Source organism: Hevea brasiliensis, chromosome 11 (assembly GCF_030052815.1).
Source record: "Hevea brasiliensis isolate MT/VB/25A 57/8 chromosome 11, ASM3005281v1, whole genome shotgun sequence".
Lineage (NCBI taxonomy): Eukaryota > Viridiplantae > Streptophyta > Magnoliopsida > Malpighiales > Euphorbiaceae > Hevea > Hevea brasiliensis.
The window spans coordinates 74,516,731-74,540,243 of NC_079503.1; the positions used below are offsets into that span (position 1 = coordinate 74,516,731).

The 23,513-nt window shown below is 36.8% G+C and overlaps 1 protein-coding gene across 7 annotated transcripts; it reads right to left on the reverse strand.

The window, feature by feature from the left end:
• Nucleotides 1-805: 805 nt before the first annotated feature.
• LOC110657159 (probable LRR receptor-like serine/threonine-protein kinase At1g53420) lies at nt 806-6,701 on the reverse strand. 7 transcript variants are annotated; one of them, XM_058130168.1, is made up of 14 exons: nt 6,600-6,701; nt 6,363-6,432; nt 6,185-6,256; nt 5,045-5,506; nt 4,865-4,912; nt 4,632-4,669; nt 3,970-4,346; nt 3,511-3,706; nt 3,019-3,153; nt 2,751-2,869; nt 2,195-2,405; nt 1,839-2,079; nt 1,599-1,749; nt 806-1,283 (listed from the first exon to the last, which is right to left on the reverse strand). In XM_058130168.1, exons 5-14 carry the CDS (start codon nt 4,876-4,878, stop codon nt 870-872), a joined length of 1,896 nt encoding a protein of 631 aa, XP_057986151.1. In that variant the 5' UTR covers nt 4,879-4,912; nt 5,045-5,506; nt 6,185-6,256; nt 6,363-6,432; nt 6,600-6,701; the 3' UTR covers nt 806-869. The 7 variants fall into 7 exon arrangements, with proteins under 7 accessions (XP_057986151.1, XP_057986153.1, XP_057986154.1 ...); XM_058130170.1 differs by having other exon boundaries at nt 6,363-6,421; nt 6,600-6,671; XM_058130171.1 differs by having other exon boundaries at nt 5,045-6,256.
• Between the last annotated feature and the right edge of the window lie 16,812 nt (nt 6,702-23,513).

Below are 23,513 nucleotides of genomic sequence, written 5' to 3' on the forward strand. Positions count from 1 at the left end.
CTGGTAATAAAAGACAAATAATACTCTCTCGCAATAATGATTTAACTAGCATGAAAGACTAAGCAAGGAGAAACTATCCACATTCCTTTAACTAGAGCATATTGACTTTGGCTGCACTCCAATTTCAATTCCACATTGGACATGTGGCCAATAAATGTTTATGATACTTGGGGCTTTGGCACCTGGTATGCATTAAAGGGGGGTAATATAAAAAGGGTATTTGGATTCTAAAACAAACAGCCAAAGCAGCTCATGTCAGTGATTAGTCTATAGCATAACTATCTTCATATAAAATTAAATAGAATGAAAGTTCAGTTTTGCCCTGCTCAATTAACCAAAACCTTTGCATTTAAGTTCAAATTACTCCCTCCTTATGGAAGTAATTAACCCATGTTTTATATTTTAATTACTTTCATAAGGAGAGGCTAATTTGAACTTAAATAAAAAAAATTTAGGTAAATTGGGTCAAAAAAATTAAAAATGGGTAAAATTGAAAAGGGTAAAAAATTTGGAGCAAAAAATGGACTTTTATCTAAATTAAATAATGTTAGTGAAACTATTGGGTGGGAAGGGGATGGGCTCTCTCCATTGCGTTGTTTAGACCCATTGGGCCTCCTGACAAAAAAAAAAAAAATGCAGGATAAGCAATTATCAGGGATCAACAAATTTATTTTTTGAGCAAGATTTTCTGCGTACACATTCTTGCAGATTACATATCATCCAGTGTTCATACACAATTATTAAATTTTGCATCACAGTTCAAAATTTTACCATGTTTTTATCAATGGAATTGGAGAAACCTGAATGGTAGAAAAAGAGTGAATATCTTCTTTTTTCTTTTAAGAAAAGAAAATTAACATTTTGCATGATCAGTGGGAATTTGAATAGACATCATAAAGATCCATAGATGAGGTCGAGGAAACCTTATATAGATCACTGTTGGAAGTAGAGGAAGAAGCATGCCAAGACCTGATTGATTTTTTTGTGTAATTGTCTTGATTTCCTCCAAAACTGCTGCTTGTCTTTGGTCTAAGATGATCTTTGATGATTTTAAACCTCAAATCTTCACTAGAACCACTTTCTTCAGGGATCACATCAGGTATGATGCTAATTCCTTCTAGCATACTTGCCACTTCAGACATGGTTGGTCTTAAAGAAGGCGTAGCATTTGTGCATAAGAGAGCCACTTTAATCATCCTTTCTGCTTCTACCTCGTTGAATTCAGATCCCAGCTTCTCATCTACCAGCTCTACTAGTTTCCCATTATGCTGTAACTGGCAGGCCTGCAATGGAAGGATATTTGCATTTGATCATCAGTAAAGAAGTCTTCAATTGGTTTAAAACAGTTCAAAAGATCTAAATCTATTATTAGCTTCACTTTCTCTTCCTGGAATTTGAATTCCCTATCAGAAATTTTTATCCTATACGGAGGAGAGTTAAAATACTCTTAAGAGGGTTAAGAAATATAAGGGCCTAATACGCAGGAGTGTAGGTAAAGAAGAGTCCAAGATTAATGCGAATGCAAACGCAAATTGAGAAGCAATGAAGAGATGCTAGCTACTAGCAGAATAGCATAGGTAAACATTCTTGTACATTACCCAATCTAGAAGACAAGCAAACTTGTTCTCTGGCCCATGACTCATATTATTCTTCCCAGTAACAATTTCCAATGCCACAATGCCAAAACTGTAAACATCTGCTTTATGGGTCAAGTAACCCCATAATGCATATTCTGGTGCTATATATCCTCTGCATGTAAAAAAAATGATAGTTATTTTTATAAATTTTAACCAAAAAGACATTATGATGGTCTTTCTGCAAAAAAGAAAATGGCTTACATGGTTCCAGCAATTCTAGTGCTGATGTGGGTCTTGTCTTCTTCATCAAGTTTAGCCAACCCAAAATCAGATATTTTAGGGTTTAGATCCTTATCAAGGAGAATGTTGGTGCCTTTTATGTCTCTATGAACAATTCTGAATCTTGATTCATCATGCAGAAAAGCTAAACCTCTAGCTATCCCAACACAGATCTTCTGCCTTGTTTGCCAGTCCAAAAGCAATTGGTTGTGTTCTGGGTGGCCTATGAGAAATCATCCAAACAAATAATGATTTTGGAAGATAAATCACAATCAACTTGTGTAACTTCTAGGATTATGTTCTTTTTTGTTGTATATAAGACTAGATTTTTTACTTACCAAACAAAGCACGAGCAAGGCTGTTATTTTCCATGTATTCGTATACTAGCATTAGTTGATCTCCTTCTATACAACAACCATGAAGTTTCACAAGATTTGGATGTCGCAAACATGCAATCATTCCTATCTCATTCAAGAACTCTCGATTTCCCTGACTCGATTTAGTTGACAGCTGCTTGACAGCAATCACAGTACCATCGGCTAACAAACCCTGCATCACAATCATGGAATATTACCAAAAAGAGAGGTTTTTAACAGTAGTTACATTGCTCCTAAAAGATAAAAACTCGGTGTCTAAGGGAATTACTAACAAAACACTGGATGCACCCCATAACTAAGAGTTTTTAACAGCAATACCACAAACATTTGGCAGCTTGCGGCCAATGAGTTTTAGTCAGTGGTACGATTCTTTGTCGGAGCCAATTGTGCCAAAAAAAAAAACATTTGACAGCATGCAGATGCTGTTAATTATTAAATTAGTGCCATTAAATCTAATATTTGTTGTAGTGGAGTTTGAATAGGACTAAAAATGGTAGCGAAAGGGAAGTCACGAAACCTTGTAAACAGGTCCAAATCCACCTTCTCCAATTTTGTTTGCATTTTCAAAATTGTTAGTTGCAGCTTTAATTTGCTTCAAGGTAAAGGAAGTTGTTTGAATTTCCAGTCCTTCATGGTCTGTCCAAAGAAACACAATGAAGTATCATTACATGTTTCTAACTTTCGCCAAGAAAAAGAATTCTTGCCTAGCACATTGTAAGGAGCACATAAAGCATTTGGTTCCACCTTGAAAAAGCTATGATAAATATATCAGGAATAGCTCAAACCTTTCTGCCTCTTACTCTTTGCTTTTGAATAGCGTCTGTGCCAAAGGATACCCAGTGCTAACAATATCAGAAATGATCCTGTCACTCCGATGACAATAGGTGCAACTTTTCTGCCTCCAGATTGAGGGTTGAAGTCTGCACAAATGAACGAAGAAAATAATTTATTAAGGTATCTAAAAAATTATGTCTATTACTTGAGCAAGTTAAGAAACTAATTCAGGATTTCTAGTTTTTTACTAGGCTGATTAAATAATAAATGTCTTTATATAACTCAGAACTTCAGTGTTTCCCACTTAGAATAGCTAGCTCAGAGCTTCCATAGTCCATAGTGTTAAACTCTAATGTGTATTACAACTTCACTGTAGCAATATTTTAAGACTTTATTGCGCTGGAACACTTATGAGAATGTGTTCATTTGTGATTTTACAAAAAGAAAGGAATATTAATTCTCATACTCATTTTAAAAATAGCAGAGTAAGAAGAATCACTTACTGGGATTCACTGAGATAGCTGATATTAGGGGGCCATAGTTTCCAATATTTGGAATCCGGGTGGTACCTTTGCCAGCCCAATAGAAGCGGATCTCCAAAATACCATTTGAAACATTAACATCATACTTTTTTGTTATTGGCGTAAGAACAGCAGAGGCTTCACTTTTAATATTGAAATCTTTCTCCATTAAAATATCCTGCAATGTGCAGTTCAGAAATACACCATTATCATGGCATGTCAAAAGAAATGGAAACCTCAACTAGAATTGAACACCAATATGTAATAACACAAAAACAACATATAGCACTTCAACATGTAAGCATTTACATGTCTCATGAATGAATATATTGTACTAATTCAGCATCAATCTTCCAATTCTCACTCAAAGCTGTTAAATTTAAGTAACTTTTACACACTAAACTATCTCCAGTAGAAATATATTTTTGATGGTTGACATACCTGAATATAGATATGAAAGACACGATGCCCAAGACTGTAATATAGTTCGTCACTTGTGAATTGGATCTCAGAAAAGTGTAGACTGACACTGTAACTTCCATTCTTTAAACAATATTGATAGTAAGTAAGAGAAAGAGGAGATAAGCGAGCTGTTCGATACAACCCATCAAGTTTTGATGATGACAAACTTATAATGTTGGAGTCCAAGTTTCTATTATCTCTGTCACCACTAAAATCTCCAGCGCTACTGAATACCCAGTTATTGCTTATTTCATAAAATCCTGCAGCACTACCAGCTTTTTGTGCATCTCCTTCATATGTGCTTCCATTTATTATCTCATTATATCCACCACAGTTTATATATAAATTGTGCCAATCTGCCAAGAGGTGTTAAAAACGCAATTTAGAAAGGAACTTACTAGAAACTATGAGACTAGCTTGTTTGTTGTCAGGGTTTGCAGAGTGCAGTGATTTTATTTGTTAATTTAGCTCCATTTTTTTAATCAATTAGAATAACTGTTTGATCACCATTATAACTAACCCAATTTACTAGAATCCCTTAGGAACTAGCTAAATGTGAAGTATGTTTGGTAAAATTTGTGAGTTGGAAATATAAATTTCAAAGTAATTTATTAACATAAAATTCCCAAATAAATACTTACAGCGATCACATCTGAAATCTTCCATGCATGCCCCATGTCTGATTTAAGTCAAGAAGAGAACAGATTAACATCAATAAGGACATTAGATGAACATCAATAAGAATGATCATCATTAAAAGTATGATTCTTCAGTTGACTGACCAATTATAGAGAGCCATGAAAAAATAGTACATATTTGGTGCCTAACTATATGGTTTAAACTAGAACCACCAGAAACAAGAAAAGCAACTTACAAGTCCTTCCTCATTGATGAACTTCGGAACAAGTTTAGATTCAAATCCCTAGCGAATTAAAAAGAAAAAAGAAAGAACAAAATAAATTATAAACACTTTGATCGACCTTATAACATTGCGACACATAAAATGCATAGAGAGGGATGCATTTATGGTCAATTAAAGAAGATAGCTACTGACCTTGTCTGCCGACAAACAGGATGTGAAGGGTTTTGTCTTGTGAAGTTATTATAAGAAAGATTCCTGAATTAAAGAAAAACAAGTGCAAAGGTTTTGACATACAAACTGAACGAACGTATGAATTTCATGGAGGTAAGAGATTTTATCTGATGAACTAATATCTGGTTGCTCTAAAAGACAATTAAGCACATATATTCTTCAAACAAAAAGAAGAAAAATTTAAGCATCTCGGTGGCAAGATACATACACATCTATTGCTTTCCCAATGATTGGAATATCTCCATTAAGCAAGTTGAAACTTAAGAAGCTGACGAAGGGTATATCAAGCAGTTAATGAGCTAGACATAACATAATTTCATACTAAAAATCTAGAATCTTGGTTGTGTAACTTACACAAAGGACAGATTTTTTGCGTCAATTGAGGAGGGAAGCTTCCCGCTTAAGTTATTAAAACTGAGATCCCTGTCCAAAATTAAGACATTATGCAACATCTATGAAGAGTTACAGCAGCTTTTCTTTGTCCAAGACTACATGAAAATGCTTTGCTTGTATCAACAGCATGAAACTTCATATGCACATTCAGAACCTTTGTTTTAAACTTTTTGGGCTTCTAACTGTTTAAATTCCTATTGCTAACTAGTTACTAGGAGAAAATCATAGCAGGTTGGTTTAATTAAGTCCAACAAAAGACAAAATGATGTCGCAGGATTTCATTTAAAATTAGAGAGAATTTTGATAGAATTTTTAAACATTTGATATGTAAAATTCTGAAATTTTATGCCTAGCAAATGTTGTTGTTTCTTCTCAGAGAAGTGTTGGTGGTAACCACACTTATTTGAATCTCCCTCCTCCACTCATTGAAAAGGAGGAAAGGCAGCATTCAACCTGAAAATTTTATTTTATTTTTTCAGAACTTAAAAGGGTTTGTAATAATTCAGTATATCATATATTGGAATCATAAAAAAACACTCAATGATTTTTAATTGTCTATCCACATCTTCCTCATTGATTAAATTGACATTGCAGAATGCAGAATTTTGGTTGCTTTTGTCAAATAGATTATAGTTACTAAGTGCCTTTAAAAAATAGCAGGTTTCTGTGCTTGAATTATCTGAAAAATAATTTGTGTACTGTACTTACAGAGTTTCCAGCTCATTCATTCCCCAGATGTATTGAGGGATTTCTCCAGAAATATTACAATTCCTCAAGACTCTGAAAATCCAGAAATAACCATGTCAGACACAGTACTTATAATAACTAATTGAACCTTCTATGAACATCACAGAAAGTACATAATTAACATACAGCAGCCTGAGACCTGTTATGCTGCTCAAATTTGGAAATGCCTGATTTGTCCCATTTATGTCACTAATCTTCCTGCACATAAGCTTGTCATTGTATACAGCACATCACTTCCATATCAATAAAGGAAACATTAAAACTAGTCATTGATTGCCTGCACTAGAGGCAGTTATCTGCACAGGGGCATTTCACAAAATAAATAAACACAATAAAATCAAATTGGGTAATGTAAAATTGAGAATTTTCTGCTTACAAATTGGTTAACTTTTCCAAGACAGAGATCGATGATGGAATGGGTCCTTTCAGCCCGCTGGCTTGCATCTCTCTAAACAAAACAAGAACAAATTTCAATAACCAGAATATAAGGAAGTTTCCTATGTAATTGATGTGGCCCAACCGCAAGTGCACGGGTCGTACAAGTAATATAGAAAATATATCATTCCCACGAGGAGTTGTGTTAACGATTGAATTTTTGATATAAAAAGTTGACTAAATTGAACTATTTTTTTGAAATTAAAGTAATAAATTGATGGGTATTTGAGTATGAAATCTATATGTGCAAAATTAATTCTCTATTCAACTATGTAATGATTTAACTAAATTTGCATCAAATTAAAATAAGCAAATTCAAATATGTCAATATTTAAAATGGATAGTAATTAAATTCAATTAGAAATTGACAATTATAAAAAGGCGATTCCGGAGTTCGGGATTTCATATTCAAGCTATTTTGGGATTTCAAATTGGTTATCCAATCTTGTGGAACTTACGGGTTTTAAGGAGATTGATTCTTAAATCCTTTGAATACCCTTTCGAGTGAGACAAAGAGTGCCTTAATCAATCTAATCCTACTTTCGTGGAGTTAGAGTTAATTAAGACCCATTAAGTTCTTTAATTAATCTGTAAATCCTCTTAATCCTTAGTCTATTTTTAGATCTAAGTTAATTAAGTCCAATTTCTTGATTATCTATCACAAGGCCTTCTCCTTTCGGTGCCTCAACCATGAATTAAGAACGTCACTTAATGGGATCCTACACTAAGCATGTCATTAAGCACACAAGAAATGAATAAAACTCATCAAGACCACAAAATATGGATTACCCAATCAAAATCCACAAAATATCTCAAATATTACAACCCTTACTCCAGAATCTAATTAAAACTACTCACTATCCATAATATTTACAAGATATTGTGAATTAATATGGAAATAAAACTTTAATCTAAGCTAAGAAATAAAAAGCTCAACACTAGAAATGTAGGAAAAATGTAAGAAAAGAAAGAAATTTCCAAATCTGGTTGAAAATGGTGTGGAAAGTGATTGTGACTCTTCAGCTGCTGCCTCTCCTCTCTCTTTTCTTCCTTTCCTCCTTGTCTCCCCTTCTAAAATGGGAAATAAGGCTATTTATAGCATTTTCTGACATGGAGCCCTAAAATGGTGTGTTTGAGGAGAGATTTTCTGAGGGAATCTTCTGCCAGCTCATTAATGAAATCTTTGTGGGACTGCATAAGTGGATTGCATAAGTCATGCAGTCCCTTATGCAGTTTTCGGCTGGTTTCTGGCTCACTTATGCGAAATTGCATGACCAGGTGCATAGGTTATGCACAATTCCGTGAGATTGCAAAAGGGGGCGTGAATATGCATAAGCCATGCACTCTCCTTATGCACAATTCGGCAGGTATTGGAACAGTGATTTTTCTCCTTATGCAGATCTGTATGGCTTATGCGGCAAGTTATGCGCAATTTGGCCAATGCATATTTTAACTTTGAAACTTGTTTTTGGCATCTTTGGCTGTAGAGATCACTCCTCAATGGCAAAATTTCTTTTTAGTCCATCAAAAATACTATTTTTCCTACAAAATAAAGTAAAAATTACAAATTAATCCAAAATTGACAATTATGAAAAACTAACTAAATAACTAATGAAATTAGCTAAAAGTGACTAATAATCAAATAAAATGGCTATGAAATTAAACCTAAATGACTATGCAAAATGTATGCATCAAATACCCCCAAACTCAAGCTTTTGCTTGTCCTCAAGCAAACTTTAAAATGTGATGCAAAATTTTTAGGGGTGCCTTATCCAAAGAGCTATGAAAATCACCTATTAAAGTAACTTAACACACCTTTAGCCATACCAACAATCCATATACCCATCCTTCAAAGTGCAAAGAATTTAATGCTTATCCAAGCTTTCACCGCTTAGCCATCAAGTCAATTATCATTCAAAATCCCCAAACCAACCAATCAAAAGAGAAAGTCATGCTCAAAAGGAATTCTAGGACAATCAATAACCAAAGTGTCTCTATATAGAAAGATGGAATTAAATGAATGAATGGATAATTTTCCAATCCCATAGGCAAATTCCTACTCCTATCTCGACTAATGTAGCAAGTACTATCAAGAGATCAAAGGTCTTTTTAAGGATGTAATGGGGCTATGGGGTTCAAAATGAGGCTAAGAAGAAAAATGGGTAAAAAGGATTCAAAGCATGAGAATGTTTTCAATCTTGACAACATAAGGTACACTTCTTATTTTATTATATTTTTTTTTTCTTTTTCTCTCTTTTTTTTTATATTTATATGGGGGAGAGAAATACATAATGAGGGTTGTCAAGTGCTAGCATATTTTACAAAACACATAAAAAATGGAGGGACACTTTGATACTTTAAACTTGTATCTTGCATTTTCTTTTGATGATTGTCCCTAAAATTTGCTACCCCCAAACTCATTTCTTTTAATACTTTGGGTGGATTTCTTTCAATTTGTATGACAATAGTGAGAAGCACATATACTAGCACTTTTACAAGATGACAAGCATTTCTTCTCCTTTTTATTGTATTTTTTTTATTTTTTTTATTTATTTTTATTTTTTTTATGTACCTAATGTTATAAATAATTATTCTCATGAAAAGGGTTGGGGTGTTTGGTTCATTAGCTAGGTAGCAATAAGGGTTTCAAGAAAAATTAGGAATAAAAAGGCTAAGGGGTTTGCAAGGGTTAATTTTAATTAGGAAAAGGGCCAAAGGTTTAAAATGAGAAGGTTTAAATCAAAGAATGCCTAATCATCTCTCTTTTCAAGTACAAGCTGGTATTTCGCCTTGAAAGGTTTAGAAAATTTGTTCTAGGATTGGTGAGACATCATTTGACTATCTTATATCCAATTACTCCCTCTAAACATTCCAATAACTAAAAGACTAGTTGAGTGGCTTTTTGGCTAAGAAGATATAGGCAAGGGATAGACACTTCAAAACCTTGCACCTCTTAGGAAACTTTCAATCCACAAACCCAACTAAAGGTAAGTCAAATCACTCTCATAGGCAGTTTTTCAATACTCAAGGGATTTGGCAAAAGATTTTAATGCTGATGCATGATTCCTAAAAATGAGCAATGCATTAACTAAATGGAGTGAATCTATTTGTCTATTTGTGTGCAATGTGTACAATTTTTAAGTGATGTATAATGTGTGTGTAAATGTGTTATGTATACGTATGTAAGGATGTATATGTAAAATATTTACAATATATGTAAATGGAATGGGATGAGATGCTCCTATACTCAAAATGTGAAAAATGAAGCAAAAATCAAAATGTGCACCCCCAAACTCAAAATTAGACATTGTCCTCAATGTCTCAAGCAGTGTATTATAAAAACTCAAAGCAAAGGGAATAACTAGGATTAGTGAAAATTAAGAGCAAAAAAAAGAGTTACCTGGTATAGAGCAGATGAGAATTCAAGATATAATGGGGATGCATAAGAAGCTGCACAGGTTATGCAGAGTAAAGTGCTATCCAGAACAGGTGCATAAGTAGGGTGCATAAGCCGTGCGGTTCTGCATGAGTGGCAATAAGGACTGCACAGGCTATGCAGAACATTTGCATAAGGGGATTACAGCCTGTGCAGTTCTGCATGAGTGGCATAAAGGACTGCACAGGCTATGCAGAACATTTGCATAAGGGGATTCACAGCCTGTGCAGTATATTCAAAAGCTGCTGCATGATGATTAGCAAGGAAAAATGTGCAACCACCAGTAGAAGCATGCAAATATATACAGAGTATGGACAAATATGCACAAAAAGGCAGTAAAGGCAATGAAAATCAAAGAAAACAATGAAAAACTAATGTAATAGTCATTCAATAGAACTTTAAGAAAAACAGAATTCAAAACAAACTAAAATTGTTTTAATATATTTACAAAGAAAAACTCCTACAAGTTTGAACAAAAGTAAAGCAGAAACTAATCTAATTCTATTGTTTTGCCCTTGTCCAAAGATGTTGCTAAGGAAATTTCTGGTTCTTTGTCGAAATGATGGTGCTGGAGGAGGTGATGGAGGTGGAGGAGGCATTCCCAAAAAAGCCATGAGTTGCTTCATCATCTCCTTTAATTCTTTCTGCTTGTCTCTGATTTCCATGACAAAGTCAAATAGTTGATCATGAAGATCCTTGAGGGTATCAAGACCAGTGTCAAGCTTCCTATCCACAAAATATATATCATCACTAAGCCTTTCAAGATAGGTGAATAAGGCTTTAGTGTTGAAAGGGAGAAATTTGTGGATGAAGAGGGTTCAAGTGTAGAAGGTGTGGTGTCTGTGCTTTGGTGTCCTGTGTCTGCATCGAGGGTGGGGGTAGGTTCAAAAGAGTGTCTTTGTTGGGTGGTGGGACAGTTGTCCCTCCGGTTGTCTGATGGGTTGATTTCTGTTCTTTGGTTGTGCAAAGGTCAGAAGGTGGCAAGCTGAATCCTATTTTAGATAGGTGTGTAGCATCAAAATATAGGGTGTCTACAAGTGCTGGTATTGGATGCTCTTCCGGATTAAAACCAAAATGCTTGGCTATGATAGTTATGAGCCCACCCAAGACAATGTCACCTATGGATTTGGTGGCAATATGCAACACATGCTCACAAAAGAAGTAACTAGGAGAAACCTTGACCTTGTGAAAAGCACACCATAACATGAATAATTCAGATTTCCCAACAGCACCAGAACTAGTCCCTCTGCCCAAGATAGTGCTAGCAATAAGCCTATGGATAAATCTAAGTGCAGGGTCTAGAATTTGAGAAGTTTTGGATCTACCAGCAGAAAAGGTCTGAGGTTGGTTTGTGATAATTCTCCAAAACTGAGCAGCATTCCAAATACCTTTGTTTGCTACCTCTACCCCAGTATATGGTACTCTAAATAGCCCATCAATTGCAAACCCAAGAATGCTATGAAATTGGTCCAATGATAACTCTCTATTTTGCCCCAAACATCTAAATTTCATAGTTGGCTTATAATCTACGTCATGCAATTTCAGGGTAGCAGAAAATGAGGAAATAAATTCCAAAACTAAAGCTGGATAAACTATTTCTTGCATATGCACAAATTCCATCCAACCCATACCATCAAGGTATGCAACCACATTATCAAATAAACCAAGTGATTGTAGAGAATCTGCAGAAATATACCTAGTGGGTTGCACCCTCCTTTCCTTAAGTCTCCTAAAGGTTTCTTTGTGAGTTGCATCAGGAAGAGGCCAAGGTAGTTTTGATACCTGTGTTGCTACTGATGTTTGCTTTTTGCTGGAAGAGGGTGATTTGGCTTGTGTGGAGGCTGAAGTTTTTGGGTTTTTGGGTGGAGGCTCTGACATTGGGGTGGTGGGTGGTTTTTTGCGTTTTGAGAGAGGAGGTGCAGAAGCTATGGGTCGGGTGGATTTCGACCTGATTTTTCTCTTGTAAGTGGCTGTGGGGGGTGGAGGAGGGGTTTCTTGTGGAGGGGAATTGGGGTTGGGAGGCCGCATTGCCAAGGGCGAAACTTGGAGAGGGGAGGTTTGAGGGGAATGAGGAGGCGACTCCATTGGGTTGCCGATGGTGAGGATGGAGGAGATGAGGAAGAAAATGAAAGATGCAGAGGGTAGCTAGGGTTAAGGCGGCGGAAAGATGAGTGAGAAGAAGGGGAAGAGTTATGCCAGAATAAAGGTCGTGGGGGGAAAGGGAGTGAACAGGAATATCGGGAGGTGGAGGTGGGAAAATGGGTGCCGAAAACAAATCTTGATTTGAACAGGACATTTGTTAAGGCTGCATAAGGGAAAAATGGGTGTGCATAACTTATGCAAGTTTCCGCCTGTTTTGGATTTCAGAGAAATAGGTCATGCGGAAGTGCATAAGCTATGCACTCTCCTTATGCAGGTCTCGGCAAGTTTTAATTTTTAGAGAGTGTGGTCATACGGAAGTGCATAAGTTTTGCACTCCCCTTATGCACCTGTCGGCAGGTTTTGGAATTCAGAGTTGGTGGTTATGCGGAAGTGCATAAGCTATGCACTCTCCTTATGCAGGTCTCGGCAAGTTTTAATTTTTGGAGAGTGTGGTCATGCGGAAGTGCATAAGTTATGCACTCCCCTTATGCACCTGTCGGCAGGTTTTGGAATTCAGAGTTGGTGGTTATGCAGAAGTGCATAAGTTATGCACTCTTCTTATGCAGGTCTCGGCAGGTTTTGATTTTTGGAGAGTGTGGTCATGCGGAAGTGCATAAGTTATGCACTCTCCTTATGCAGGTCTCAGCAGAAAGAGAAAATGCAGAATTTGAAGTCATGCAAAAGTGCATAAGTCATGCACACACTTATGCAAGTTTCGACAGGTATGAAATTTGACAAAAATATGGCTATGCAGGTCTGCATAAGCTATGCACATCCTTATGCAGTTTGCAACAGAAATGAAAAATGGCAAGAGTTGTGGTTATGCAGGATTGCATAAGCTATGCAGTTACTTATGCACAATTCAATAAGATTGAGATTACAATTGAAAATGATTTACAAGTATGAAAAATACCCTAGAATGAAGAAATATAATTCTATGAAGCATAAATCATGAGAAATTGTCACAAAAAACACATCAATATATACAAAGTCCATCAAAATTGCATCACACAAGCTTGTAGAAGTGAATCCTGCATAAAAGGCATTTGTGAATCATGCCATTTCAACTCAAATTCTGCAAATCAACATTTAGCACATTAAAACTCAATAAAATCTGCATAAAGTTGCATCTATCCACAAATGAGAATGAACTCCCCAAGTCATGCCAAGAAAATGCAGTATGTCCACCTTGAATCTCACAACCCAAATAAGCTCAAAACTACAAAAATGACCCACTTACCATCATATTAACATTATAAGCACAAATACTTAAAAGTTACACACCAAACCTCACCAAGAAACATAAGCCATGTGCTGCAGACCCTTCTTTGCTGCAAATTTCATTTTTCTGCATAAAACAAGTAGCAAACCTGCACAGGTTATGCAGTAGAAATCAATCACTTTTTGGGAGAGTTGAAGGACAAAATATCAGTTAAGGGTCACTCCCCAGCAGTTCACCAACCTTCCTCCATTGAAATACATCTACAAGGGACAAGATTCAACAGTGTCAAAAATTGAATTTGGGGATATTTATGATAAAAACAAAAGCAATGTAAATAAAAGTAAATCAACAAAAAGCAAAATAAAAGAACTTGGGATGCCTCCCAAGAGGGCTAATTTATAGTCCTTAGCTGGACTTTTCATGCATTTCACTGAAAAGAGGTGATGGATTGGAGAGCTTGTAACAGCTTGCTCCCTTTATTGGGTCTCCAGTTATGTAATGTTTCAATCTATGCCCATTGACCTTAAAATTCCCAGATTTTTCACTCCAAATTTCAATTGCTCCATAAGGGAAAACCTTAGAAACTCTATATGGACCAGTCCACCTTGATTTAAGTTTTCCAGGGAACAATTTCAATCTTGAGTTGAACAACAAAACTGAATCACCCTCTTTAAATTCCTTTTTCCTAACATGCTTATCATGCCAAACTTTAGTTCTTTTTTTATAAATACGGGCACTTTCATAAGTATCCATCCTCAATTCTTCAAGCTCATTAAGTTGCAATAACCTTTTTTCACCAGCTTGCTTGAGATCAAAATTCAAGGTCTGAATGGCCCAATATGCTCTATGTTCTAGCTCCACAGGTAAATGACAAGACTTACCATACACCAACCTAAAGGGAGTAGTTCCTATAGGGGTTTTGTAAGCAGTCCTATATGCCCATAAAGCATCATCTAGTTTGACAGACCAATCTTTCCGAGAATTGCTTACTGTTTTCTCCAAAATATGTTTGAGTTTTCTGTTAAAAATTTCAACTTGTCCTGAAGTTTGAGGATGGTATGGGGTAGCTATCTTGTGCACTACACCATACTTCCTCATTAAGCTCTCAAATTACTTATTACAAAAATGTGAACCCCCATCACTAATTACAGCCCTAGGAGCTCCAAATCTACTCAAAACAAATTTCTTCAAGAATTTCACTACCACTCTAGCATCATTAGTTGGAGTTGCAATAGCTTCAACCCACTTTGACACATAGTCAACTCCAACTAGAATGTATTTATTACCATATGAAGGAGGAAATGGCCCCATAAAATCTATTCCCCAGACATCAAATAATTCTACTTCAAGAATATCATTTAGGGGCATTTGATCTCTTTTTGACCAATTTCCACTCCTTTGACATTTATCACATTCCAACACAAATTTCCTCACATCCTTAAAAAGATTTGGCCAAAAGAAACCAGCTTGCAAAATTTTACTAGCTGTTTTAGAGATTCCAAAATGTCCTCCATAATCAGAAGCATGGCAATGATGCATAATACTCTGTGTCTCCTCATCAGGAATACATCTCCTTATTAAACCATCACAACATCTCCTAAAGAGTAAAGGATTATCCCATCTATAAAATTTTGCCTCATGCAAAAACTTTTTCTTTTGTTACCATGTCATTCCTAGAGGTAAGACTCCACAAGATAGATAATTCACCAAGTTTGCATACCAAGGTAGTTTAGCAACAAGAGAGAAAAGTTGTTCATCCAAGAAAAACTCATCAATAGGGATTTCATCCATTTCTTCATCATCAAATTTTAGCCTACTAAGATTATCTGCAACTACATTTTCAGCTCCCTTCTTATCTCTAATCTCCAAATCAAACTCTTGTAGCATCAGAATCCACCTAATGAGCCTAAGTTTAGCTTCCTTTTTACGGAGTAAATATCTGATGGCTGCATGATCTGAAAATAAAACCACCTTTGAGTCAATTATGTAAGGTCTGAACTTTTCCAATGCAAAGACAATTGTTAAAAATTCATTTTTAGTTGTTGCATAATTTGTTTAAGCCTCATCCAGTGTTCTACTAGCATAATAAATAGCATAAGCCTTTTTGTCCTTTCTTTGACCAAGAACAGCTCCAATTGTGTCACACCTTACCCCTCTGTAAGGCATAACATGATCCCGTAGAATACCTAATGAACTACCGAACTTCACCTACCGATAACTCATTAAGTACCCTACAAGGGATTTTAAAACAATTTTCTTATTTTTGATAAGTGGTGAGCATTTCTAATAAGTATTTTAAACATGTAATTAAGTTGAAAGCTAGTTGGAAATTTTAGCCCATTTTATTTTTCCGCAAATTTTATAAAAATTTTGACAGAGTTCCCTCTGTATTTTGAGAAAATAGTTCTTCAAATACCTGCAAAAAGCACTTCTAAAAATTTTCTCAACAACTGAATCAATTTCATACGCAATCTCAATCAAGTTCTCAACACATTTATCAACTTTCAATTTCAAATCCAGTATCCAATGATCATCAAAATACTAACAATCCATTTCATTCAAATTAAATAAAATAGTTCCATTCATAATTCATTAGAAACAAAACAATTTAGATATATCATCATAAAATTTACATTAAGAGAATTTCAAACTACAATATATATTACAACTTTATACAAATTTTATACAACTGCTCAATACCCATTTTTTACATGTCCATACATTTATGTGCAATATATACATCAAAAGAAATATTTATAATTAGGGTATAAATTATACCCGAAGACTTTAGGCTGAATGATCCTCAATCTTTAGCAGCTCAGTCTGCTGCTCCTCTAGTCTCTGTATCTACGACAGCAATAAAAGCTATCGCTGAGTACTAGGACTCAGTGGTGCACAACATACTAAAATAATCTTTATGCAAAAATAAAATCACATTTATTCAAAAATTTAACTAAACATGAGCATTAAACACAAAATATGAATTATGAGATTTTAATGTAAACCACGTTCATTTCGAAGTATCAAAACACATTTCATAAAACCCACAGTTAGATCATGCCATTCGAAACAAATAGAATCTCAATAGCTGGAGGCTAAAGAGAAATCACATCACAAGGCTAGCTAGCTCAAATATATGGATATCCATTCACATCCTCTTCTACTGGCACACCTCAACACTTCTCCAGAGAAGGAATCAAAATTCGAAACTAATTACCCCCACTAGTCATGCTAGTGAGGTGTTCAAATATATGGTCATGACACTGTGGCTTCAAAACTTATCTTAACAATTTGCTAAACATTGCTATTTCAAATATACACAATAACTTTCACAGTTTAAATCAAAACATCATAAATAATGTCGCAAATAAACTTTCAACAATTCCAAAGCACAAGTAAAATACATATTTCGTTCACTTTATCAATGAATTTTAAAGCATGGAGATGTTGTGCACAAACCTCAAGCGAGTCGTCCCTTAGCCTCGACTCGGTTCCTCGGGTTCCTTCCCGATATTCTTTTCAATTGAAACACACAATTTTATAATGTTTTAGTACTAGAACTTAACATAAATCCAAAATAAATTTAGCTTCACATTTACCCAGTTCTAACGTGTTAAATTCGACGTTCTCGAAATTTTTGTGTTTCGGGTTACTATTTACTATACTATTCAAGTCAAATAGTTGACTTTCTAAGGCTTAATAGGTATGGGAACTCCAACTTCACCCACATACCACATTTTGGTCACTAAACTTGTTGGTTTTGGTCATTTTCTCAAAACTTAGGTCTTTTAGGCAAAATTGCTAATTTTCGGTTTTGGAGTCCTAAGTTGCACTGTTTCATTGGCCCTTTACTGTTGGAATTTAGAAAAACTTCCTTCATAGAAAATGTTCCTTATTGTCTTAAGTGTATTCTCATTTTTGGATCACCCCAATTGGAGTTTTGTAGCTCAAGTTATAGCCAAAATACAATTACTGTTCACGTGCACTGTTCATGCTGCAATTTAGGTTCTGGCAGATTTTTGATCCAACTTCATTCAATAATTTGATCAAGTTAAGTCCATAATTTGATCTATTTTCCTTCATACGAAATGTTCTACTATGTCTTAGGTTTCCATCGGTTCAAGAATCGCCTAAATCGGAGTTTTCTAGAGAGAGTTATAGCCATTGGAACTTTACTGTTCAAATGGAAATTTGCAGTTTTGCAGGTTCAGTAACTCAACTTTGCCCAATTATTTGATTAGGTTAATGGCATAATTTGGGTTTGTGTTCTTCATGAAAGTTTTAGATCTATATCTTATCTAATTAATGGTAAAATTTCAGGTCATTTTGACCTTCCTACCTCGAGTTATGACCAAATGAACAATTACTGTTCATTTGGTCAGTTTGTGCAGTGGCAGCTTGCTCTCATTTCACTTTGGTCTATTGGTTTACTAAGTTTTGGTCAGTTTTTGGCCATAGTTCCTTAATGAAAATTGTGCTATTTTATGTCTATTTTCATCCCCAATTGGTGGCATATCAATTGGACTTGTAAAGTTTCCGTTTTGGTCCTTCAAAGTTGGCTTGGTCATGCTGCCAGCAGCATGACCATTTACCCTATGAATTTGACTTCCATTCTAATAATTCCCACACATCTCCTTTGGTCATTATTGACCATTTTTCACTTCATAATAGGTCAAACATGCCATTTACTCATTTCTCCAAATTTTGCCTCAAAACCCTAGGTTTCAAAACCCTAATCACACTAAATTATTGCATTTTACTAATTCCAACCATACAAACACAATTCCTCAACTTATTCAAGCTTTTTAACATATTTTATCCAATCAAACTCATGCAATTCTCACCCCTACATAGGCTGGACGAATTTTCTTTTGGTCCTCTAGAGATGTTTTCTTTTCATTTTAAGTATATTTCTAGGTTAATTAAGTTATAAACATAACTAAATCAACTAACAATTCAAGTTTAGTTTACTAACCTTGTGTGCAGAATTTCTTCTTCCTTTTCTTCAAATTTTTCTTCTTTCTTTTCCTTAAATCCTCTTTCCTAGTTGTCCAAACAATATCTAGTTATGGTAGGACAATTTGCCGTAGTTGGATTTTGGTTCTTCAAGCTCAAAAATGAGCTTTCATGGTGGTTTTGGTGTGGGAGAGAGAGAGAGTGACGTTTTTTTGAAGAAGACTTGTGTTTTATTTTTTTTTTCTTTTCTTTTCTTTTATCTTTATCTTATGGAAGACCACAAAAAAAAAATCAAATTAATTAATTATTAATTAACACTTATGGCATCATGCATGATGTCATGCATGATGTCATCACCTTTTTACTTTTTCATTTTCCTCTCTTTTTTTTTTCTATTTTTCTATTAGTTCTTTAATTTAATTCTCGATTCCAAAATTTTCTTTTCTCAAATTTTGTTTGACAGTTAGGTCAGGAGTCAGCTCTCGGGGTCAATTGACCAAATTGCCTCTCGCCGGTTCATCCCGGTTTGCAAATAATTTCATATTTCTTTCGATTCCCTGACCTAATTATTTGACTGACTTAACAGTTCTTTTTCGTGATTTTCTCTTTTCCACTGTGTCCATAAGGGTCCTAAGGACCGCAGTGTCACTTTTTACGGTTCGAAATTTGAGTTTAAAATGACTTCGCAGTCCTTCCCGAGAAGGTCACCCATCGCTGTGACTCTCGGCTCGTTTAACTTCTTCTGTTCTGTTTTTCTTATTTATACTTAACTAATTGAATATTACTAATTATTTGTGTTTATGGCTTATCTAGTTGTCTTAAGTGTGGTTCTAATCTCCTTAATTGTCCGGACCGACACCGGTCATCGAAACAATGAAATCTACTAGGCTATGCAAATGGGGTGTTACAATTCTCCCCCCCTTAAATAAATTTCGTCTTGAAATTTTACCTGGTATCAATCTCTGAACAGCTGTGGGTGCTGTCTCCTCATGTCCTCCTCTCATTCCCAAGTAGCCTCCTGGCCCGAATGATGGTTCCACAGCACTTTTACCAACGGTATCTGCTTGTTTCGTAGCTGCTTCACCTCATAAGCCAGAATCTCTATGGGTTCTTCTTCATATGTGAGGTCTGGATTCACTTCAATTTCCTCTACTGGTACTACATGAGATGGGTCTGATCAGTACCTCCTTAACATAGACACATGGAAAACATTATGTATCTTCTCCAACTCTGGAGGTAGTGCCAACTGATATGCCAAAGGACCCACTCTTTCCAGAACCTCATATGGCCCAATGAAACGAGGACTCAGTTTCCCCTTTCTGCCGAATCTCATAATTCTCTTCCAAGGAGAAACTTTGAGGAAAACTTTCTCACCCACTGCATACTCAATATCTCTTCTCTTTAAATCAATGTAGGACTTCTGACGGTCTGATGCAGTCTTAAGTCGATCTCTAATCACCCTGATCTTCTCCTCAGTTTGTTGAATAATTTCGGGTCCAATCATCTTTCTTTCACCCACGTCATCCCAACACAACGGGGTTCTACATTTCCTGCCATACAAAGCTTTATATGGAGGCATCCCAATGCTTGATTGGTAGCTGTTGTTGTAAGCAAACTCAATCAAAGGCAAGTGTGTATCCCAACTACTCTCAAACTCAATCACACAAGCCCGTAGCATGTCCTCCAAGATCTAAATTACCCTCTCGGTGGCCATGCATGCGTGGGTGGAATGCAAGATCTTGAAGTTCAATCTAGTTCCTAGGGCTCTCTAAAGACTACCCCAGAATCTAGAAGTGAACCTAGGATCTCTGTCTGACACGATGGATACTGGCACTCCATGCAGTCTCACAATCTCATCGATGTATACCTTGGCCAATCTTTCCAAACTATAATCCATCCGGACTGGCAGAAAATGAGCAGATTTAGTTAGTCTGTCAACAATGACCCATACTGCATCATGACTCTTCTGTGTTCTCGGAAGTCCCATTAAAAAATCCATCGTTATTCTTTCCCATTTCCATTCGGGCACTGGTAGTGGATGTAACAACCCAGTGGGTACTTGATGCTCTGCCTTTACTTGTTGACAAGTTAGGCATTTGGATACAAACTCTGCCACATCTCGTTTCATACCCATCCACCAGTAATGCTCCTTTAGCCCCCTATACATTTTTGTGCCACCAGGGTGCATGGCAACAGGAGACTCATGTGCTTCCTTCAAAATGATCTTCCTCAATTCAACATCATTGGGAACACATATTCTGCCCTGGTGTAGCAGTAGACCGTCATCTCTGATTGAGAATTCTGGTTTCTTGCCCTGTCGGACTTCTTCTATCAACTTCTGATACTTCTGATCATTCTGAGCAGCCATTCTAATCTGATCAATCAACACTGGCTGTACATGCCATGCAACTGCTGTCTGCCCATCATCATTAATCTCTAAGCTGGCATGCAATGATCTTAACTCATGTACCAAAGACAAAGGAGTAACTCGTAGACTTGCCATAGTCTTGCGACTTAGGGCGTCAGCCACAACATTAGCTTTCCCTAGATGATAGTCTATCAGACAATCGTAGTCTTTTATCAACTCTAACCATCTCCTCTATCTCAAATTCAGCTCTTTCTGGGTGCCCAAATACTTCAAACTCTTATGATCTGTATAGATGTAACACTTTTCCCCATATAAATAGTGCCTCCAGATCTTAAGAGCAAACACTCCAAATCATGTGTTGGATAATTCCTCTCATGCGGTTTTAGCTGGCGTGATGCATAGGCAATGACATTTCGATCTTGCATCAATACACAGCCTAATCCATTGTGAGAAGCATCACTATATACTGTATATTCTTTACCCAGAGTAGGTAAAGTCGGACTGAGCTTGATCAAACATCTCTTCAATTCATCAAAACTCTGCTGGCATTTGTCCGTCCACTGAAATTTTACATCTTTTCTAAGCAGCTTGGTCAATGGAGATGCCAACATGGAGAATCCCTTCACAAATCGACGGTAGTATCCGGCTAAACCCAGAAAACTACGAATTTTTATGACATTTCTGGGTGGCCTCTAATTAAGGACAGCTTCAATCTTACTTGGATCTACCTTGATGCCCTCTTCTGATACTACATGCCCCAAGAAAGATATTTCTTTCAGCCAAAATTCACACTTCGACAATTTGGCATATAGCTGTTTCTCCCTCAAAGTCTGCAGTACAATCCGCAGATGTCTATCATGCTATTCTGCATTCCTCGAATAGACCAATATATCATCTATGAATACCACAACAAACTGATCGAGGTATGGTCTGAAGATAGTGTTCATCAGATCCATAAAAATAGCCGGAGCATTAGTTAACCCGAATGGCATGACTAGGAATTCATAATGGCCATATCGGGTTCTGAAGGTAGTTTTGGCAATACTCTGCTCTTGTACTTTCAACTGATAATAACCTGATCTCAGGTCAATTTTGGAGAACACAGCTGCACCCCTCAACTAATCAAACAAATCATCAATGCGGGGCAATGGATATCTATTCTTTATTGTCACCTTATTCAACTGCCGATAATCAATGCATAACCGGAGAGTGCCATCCTTCTTCTTTACAAACAACACTGGCGCTCCCCAAGGTGACACACTAGGGCGGATAAAGCCCTTGTCAAGCAATTCTTGCAATTGTACTTTCAACTCTTTCCATTCTGCAGGTGCCATTCTATATGGCGTTATGGAGATTGGGTCCACACCAGGCATAACATCAATCTCAAACTGCACTTCTCTTTCTGGAGGTAATCTTGGCAATTCATCAGGAAACACATCCGGAAAATCACATACAGTAGGGATGTCCCTTAGTGCTGGACTCCCCAATTGGGTGTCTATCACATGTGCCAAGTATGCTTCACACCCCTTTCAGATCATTCTTCTGGCTAGTGCAGTCGAAATGATGTTTGATGGCAGTAAATGCCTCTCCCCGTGTATTATCACATCACCGTATAAAGGGAGACCAAAAGTGATCTTGATCTACTGATCAATCATGGCATGATGCCTGGCTAACCAATCCATGCCCAAGATGATATCATACTCTCTGAAGGGCATTTCAATCAAGTCTGACGGGAAAACATGTCCTTGGATCACCAAAGGACAGTCTCTATAAATTCTGTTGAGTCAGACCTCTTATCCTAACGGACTAGTTACTAGCACTTCAAAACCCATTTGCACACATGGAACAGCAAGTGAACCGACTATGCTAGCACTAACATATGAATGGGTTGAACCCGGATCAAACAATATAAATACTTCTTGATCAGAGATAGAGAATGTACCAGCTACCACATCAGAAGTCTCAGCCTCTTCTCGCTGTCTCATTGTGTAGATTCTGGTTGAAGCACTTCCTTGTCCCGAATGACCAACTGTGCCCTGACTGCCTGAAGTAGCGCCTCTACCTCTGCCTTTTCCTCTGCCAACTGACTGTGAACCTCTGAGAGCAGGACTCTGAATAGATCCCTCGGCAGTAGTAGGAGCTGGACCATATCTCGGAGCACTAGTACAGTCTTTAGCCATATGGCCCTTGCCTCCGCAGTTAAAGCAGGCTCTAGTGGCCCAATAACACTCCCCCCAATGAATCTTGCCACAAGTCTCACAGGGGCGGGCAGAATGTGAACCCCTGCTCGACTGCTGACCAGACCTAGGGGGTTTCTATCCGGAGAATCGGCCCCTACCAAATCTTCCACCTCGACCCCTGCTAGGTCCGCTAAATTTCTTCTTTTTCCCAGAAGTCCCGCCAGAACTCGGCTGTACAGACTTTTCCCCCTTGTCTTTCTCTGATTTCTCAGCTTTCTCTGATTTTTCTTTCACTGGGGTTGCTTCTGATTCTATTCTTTCAAACTCAAGTGCTTGAGACATGAGCTCTGAAAAGTTGCTGTGTCGGAATCCCACAACTTGCATCCTTATGCTGGGCTTCAAACCCGTCTCAAATCTCTTGCACCTTGCCTTGCTGGTAGTAAGGAGACTCCCCGCATAGTGACTCAGGTGGGAGAACTCCCTCTCATACTCTGCCACCAATCGGTTTCCTTGTTTCAGACTCAAAAATTCTTGCAATTTCTGGTCAACAT

Coding starts and splice junctions, on each gene's coding strand:
- LOC110657159 (XM_058130168.1), bottom strand. Junction 3,707..3,969: donor TCTTTCATATCTATATTCAG/GTATGTCAACCA, acceptor TGCACATTGCAG/GATATTTTAATGGAGAAAGA. Junction 1,750..1,838: donor ACTAGAATTGCTGGAACCAT/GTAAGCCATTTT, acceptor TTTTACATGCAG/AGGATATATAGCACCAGAAT.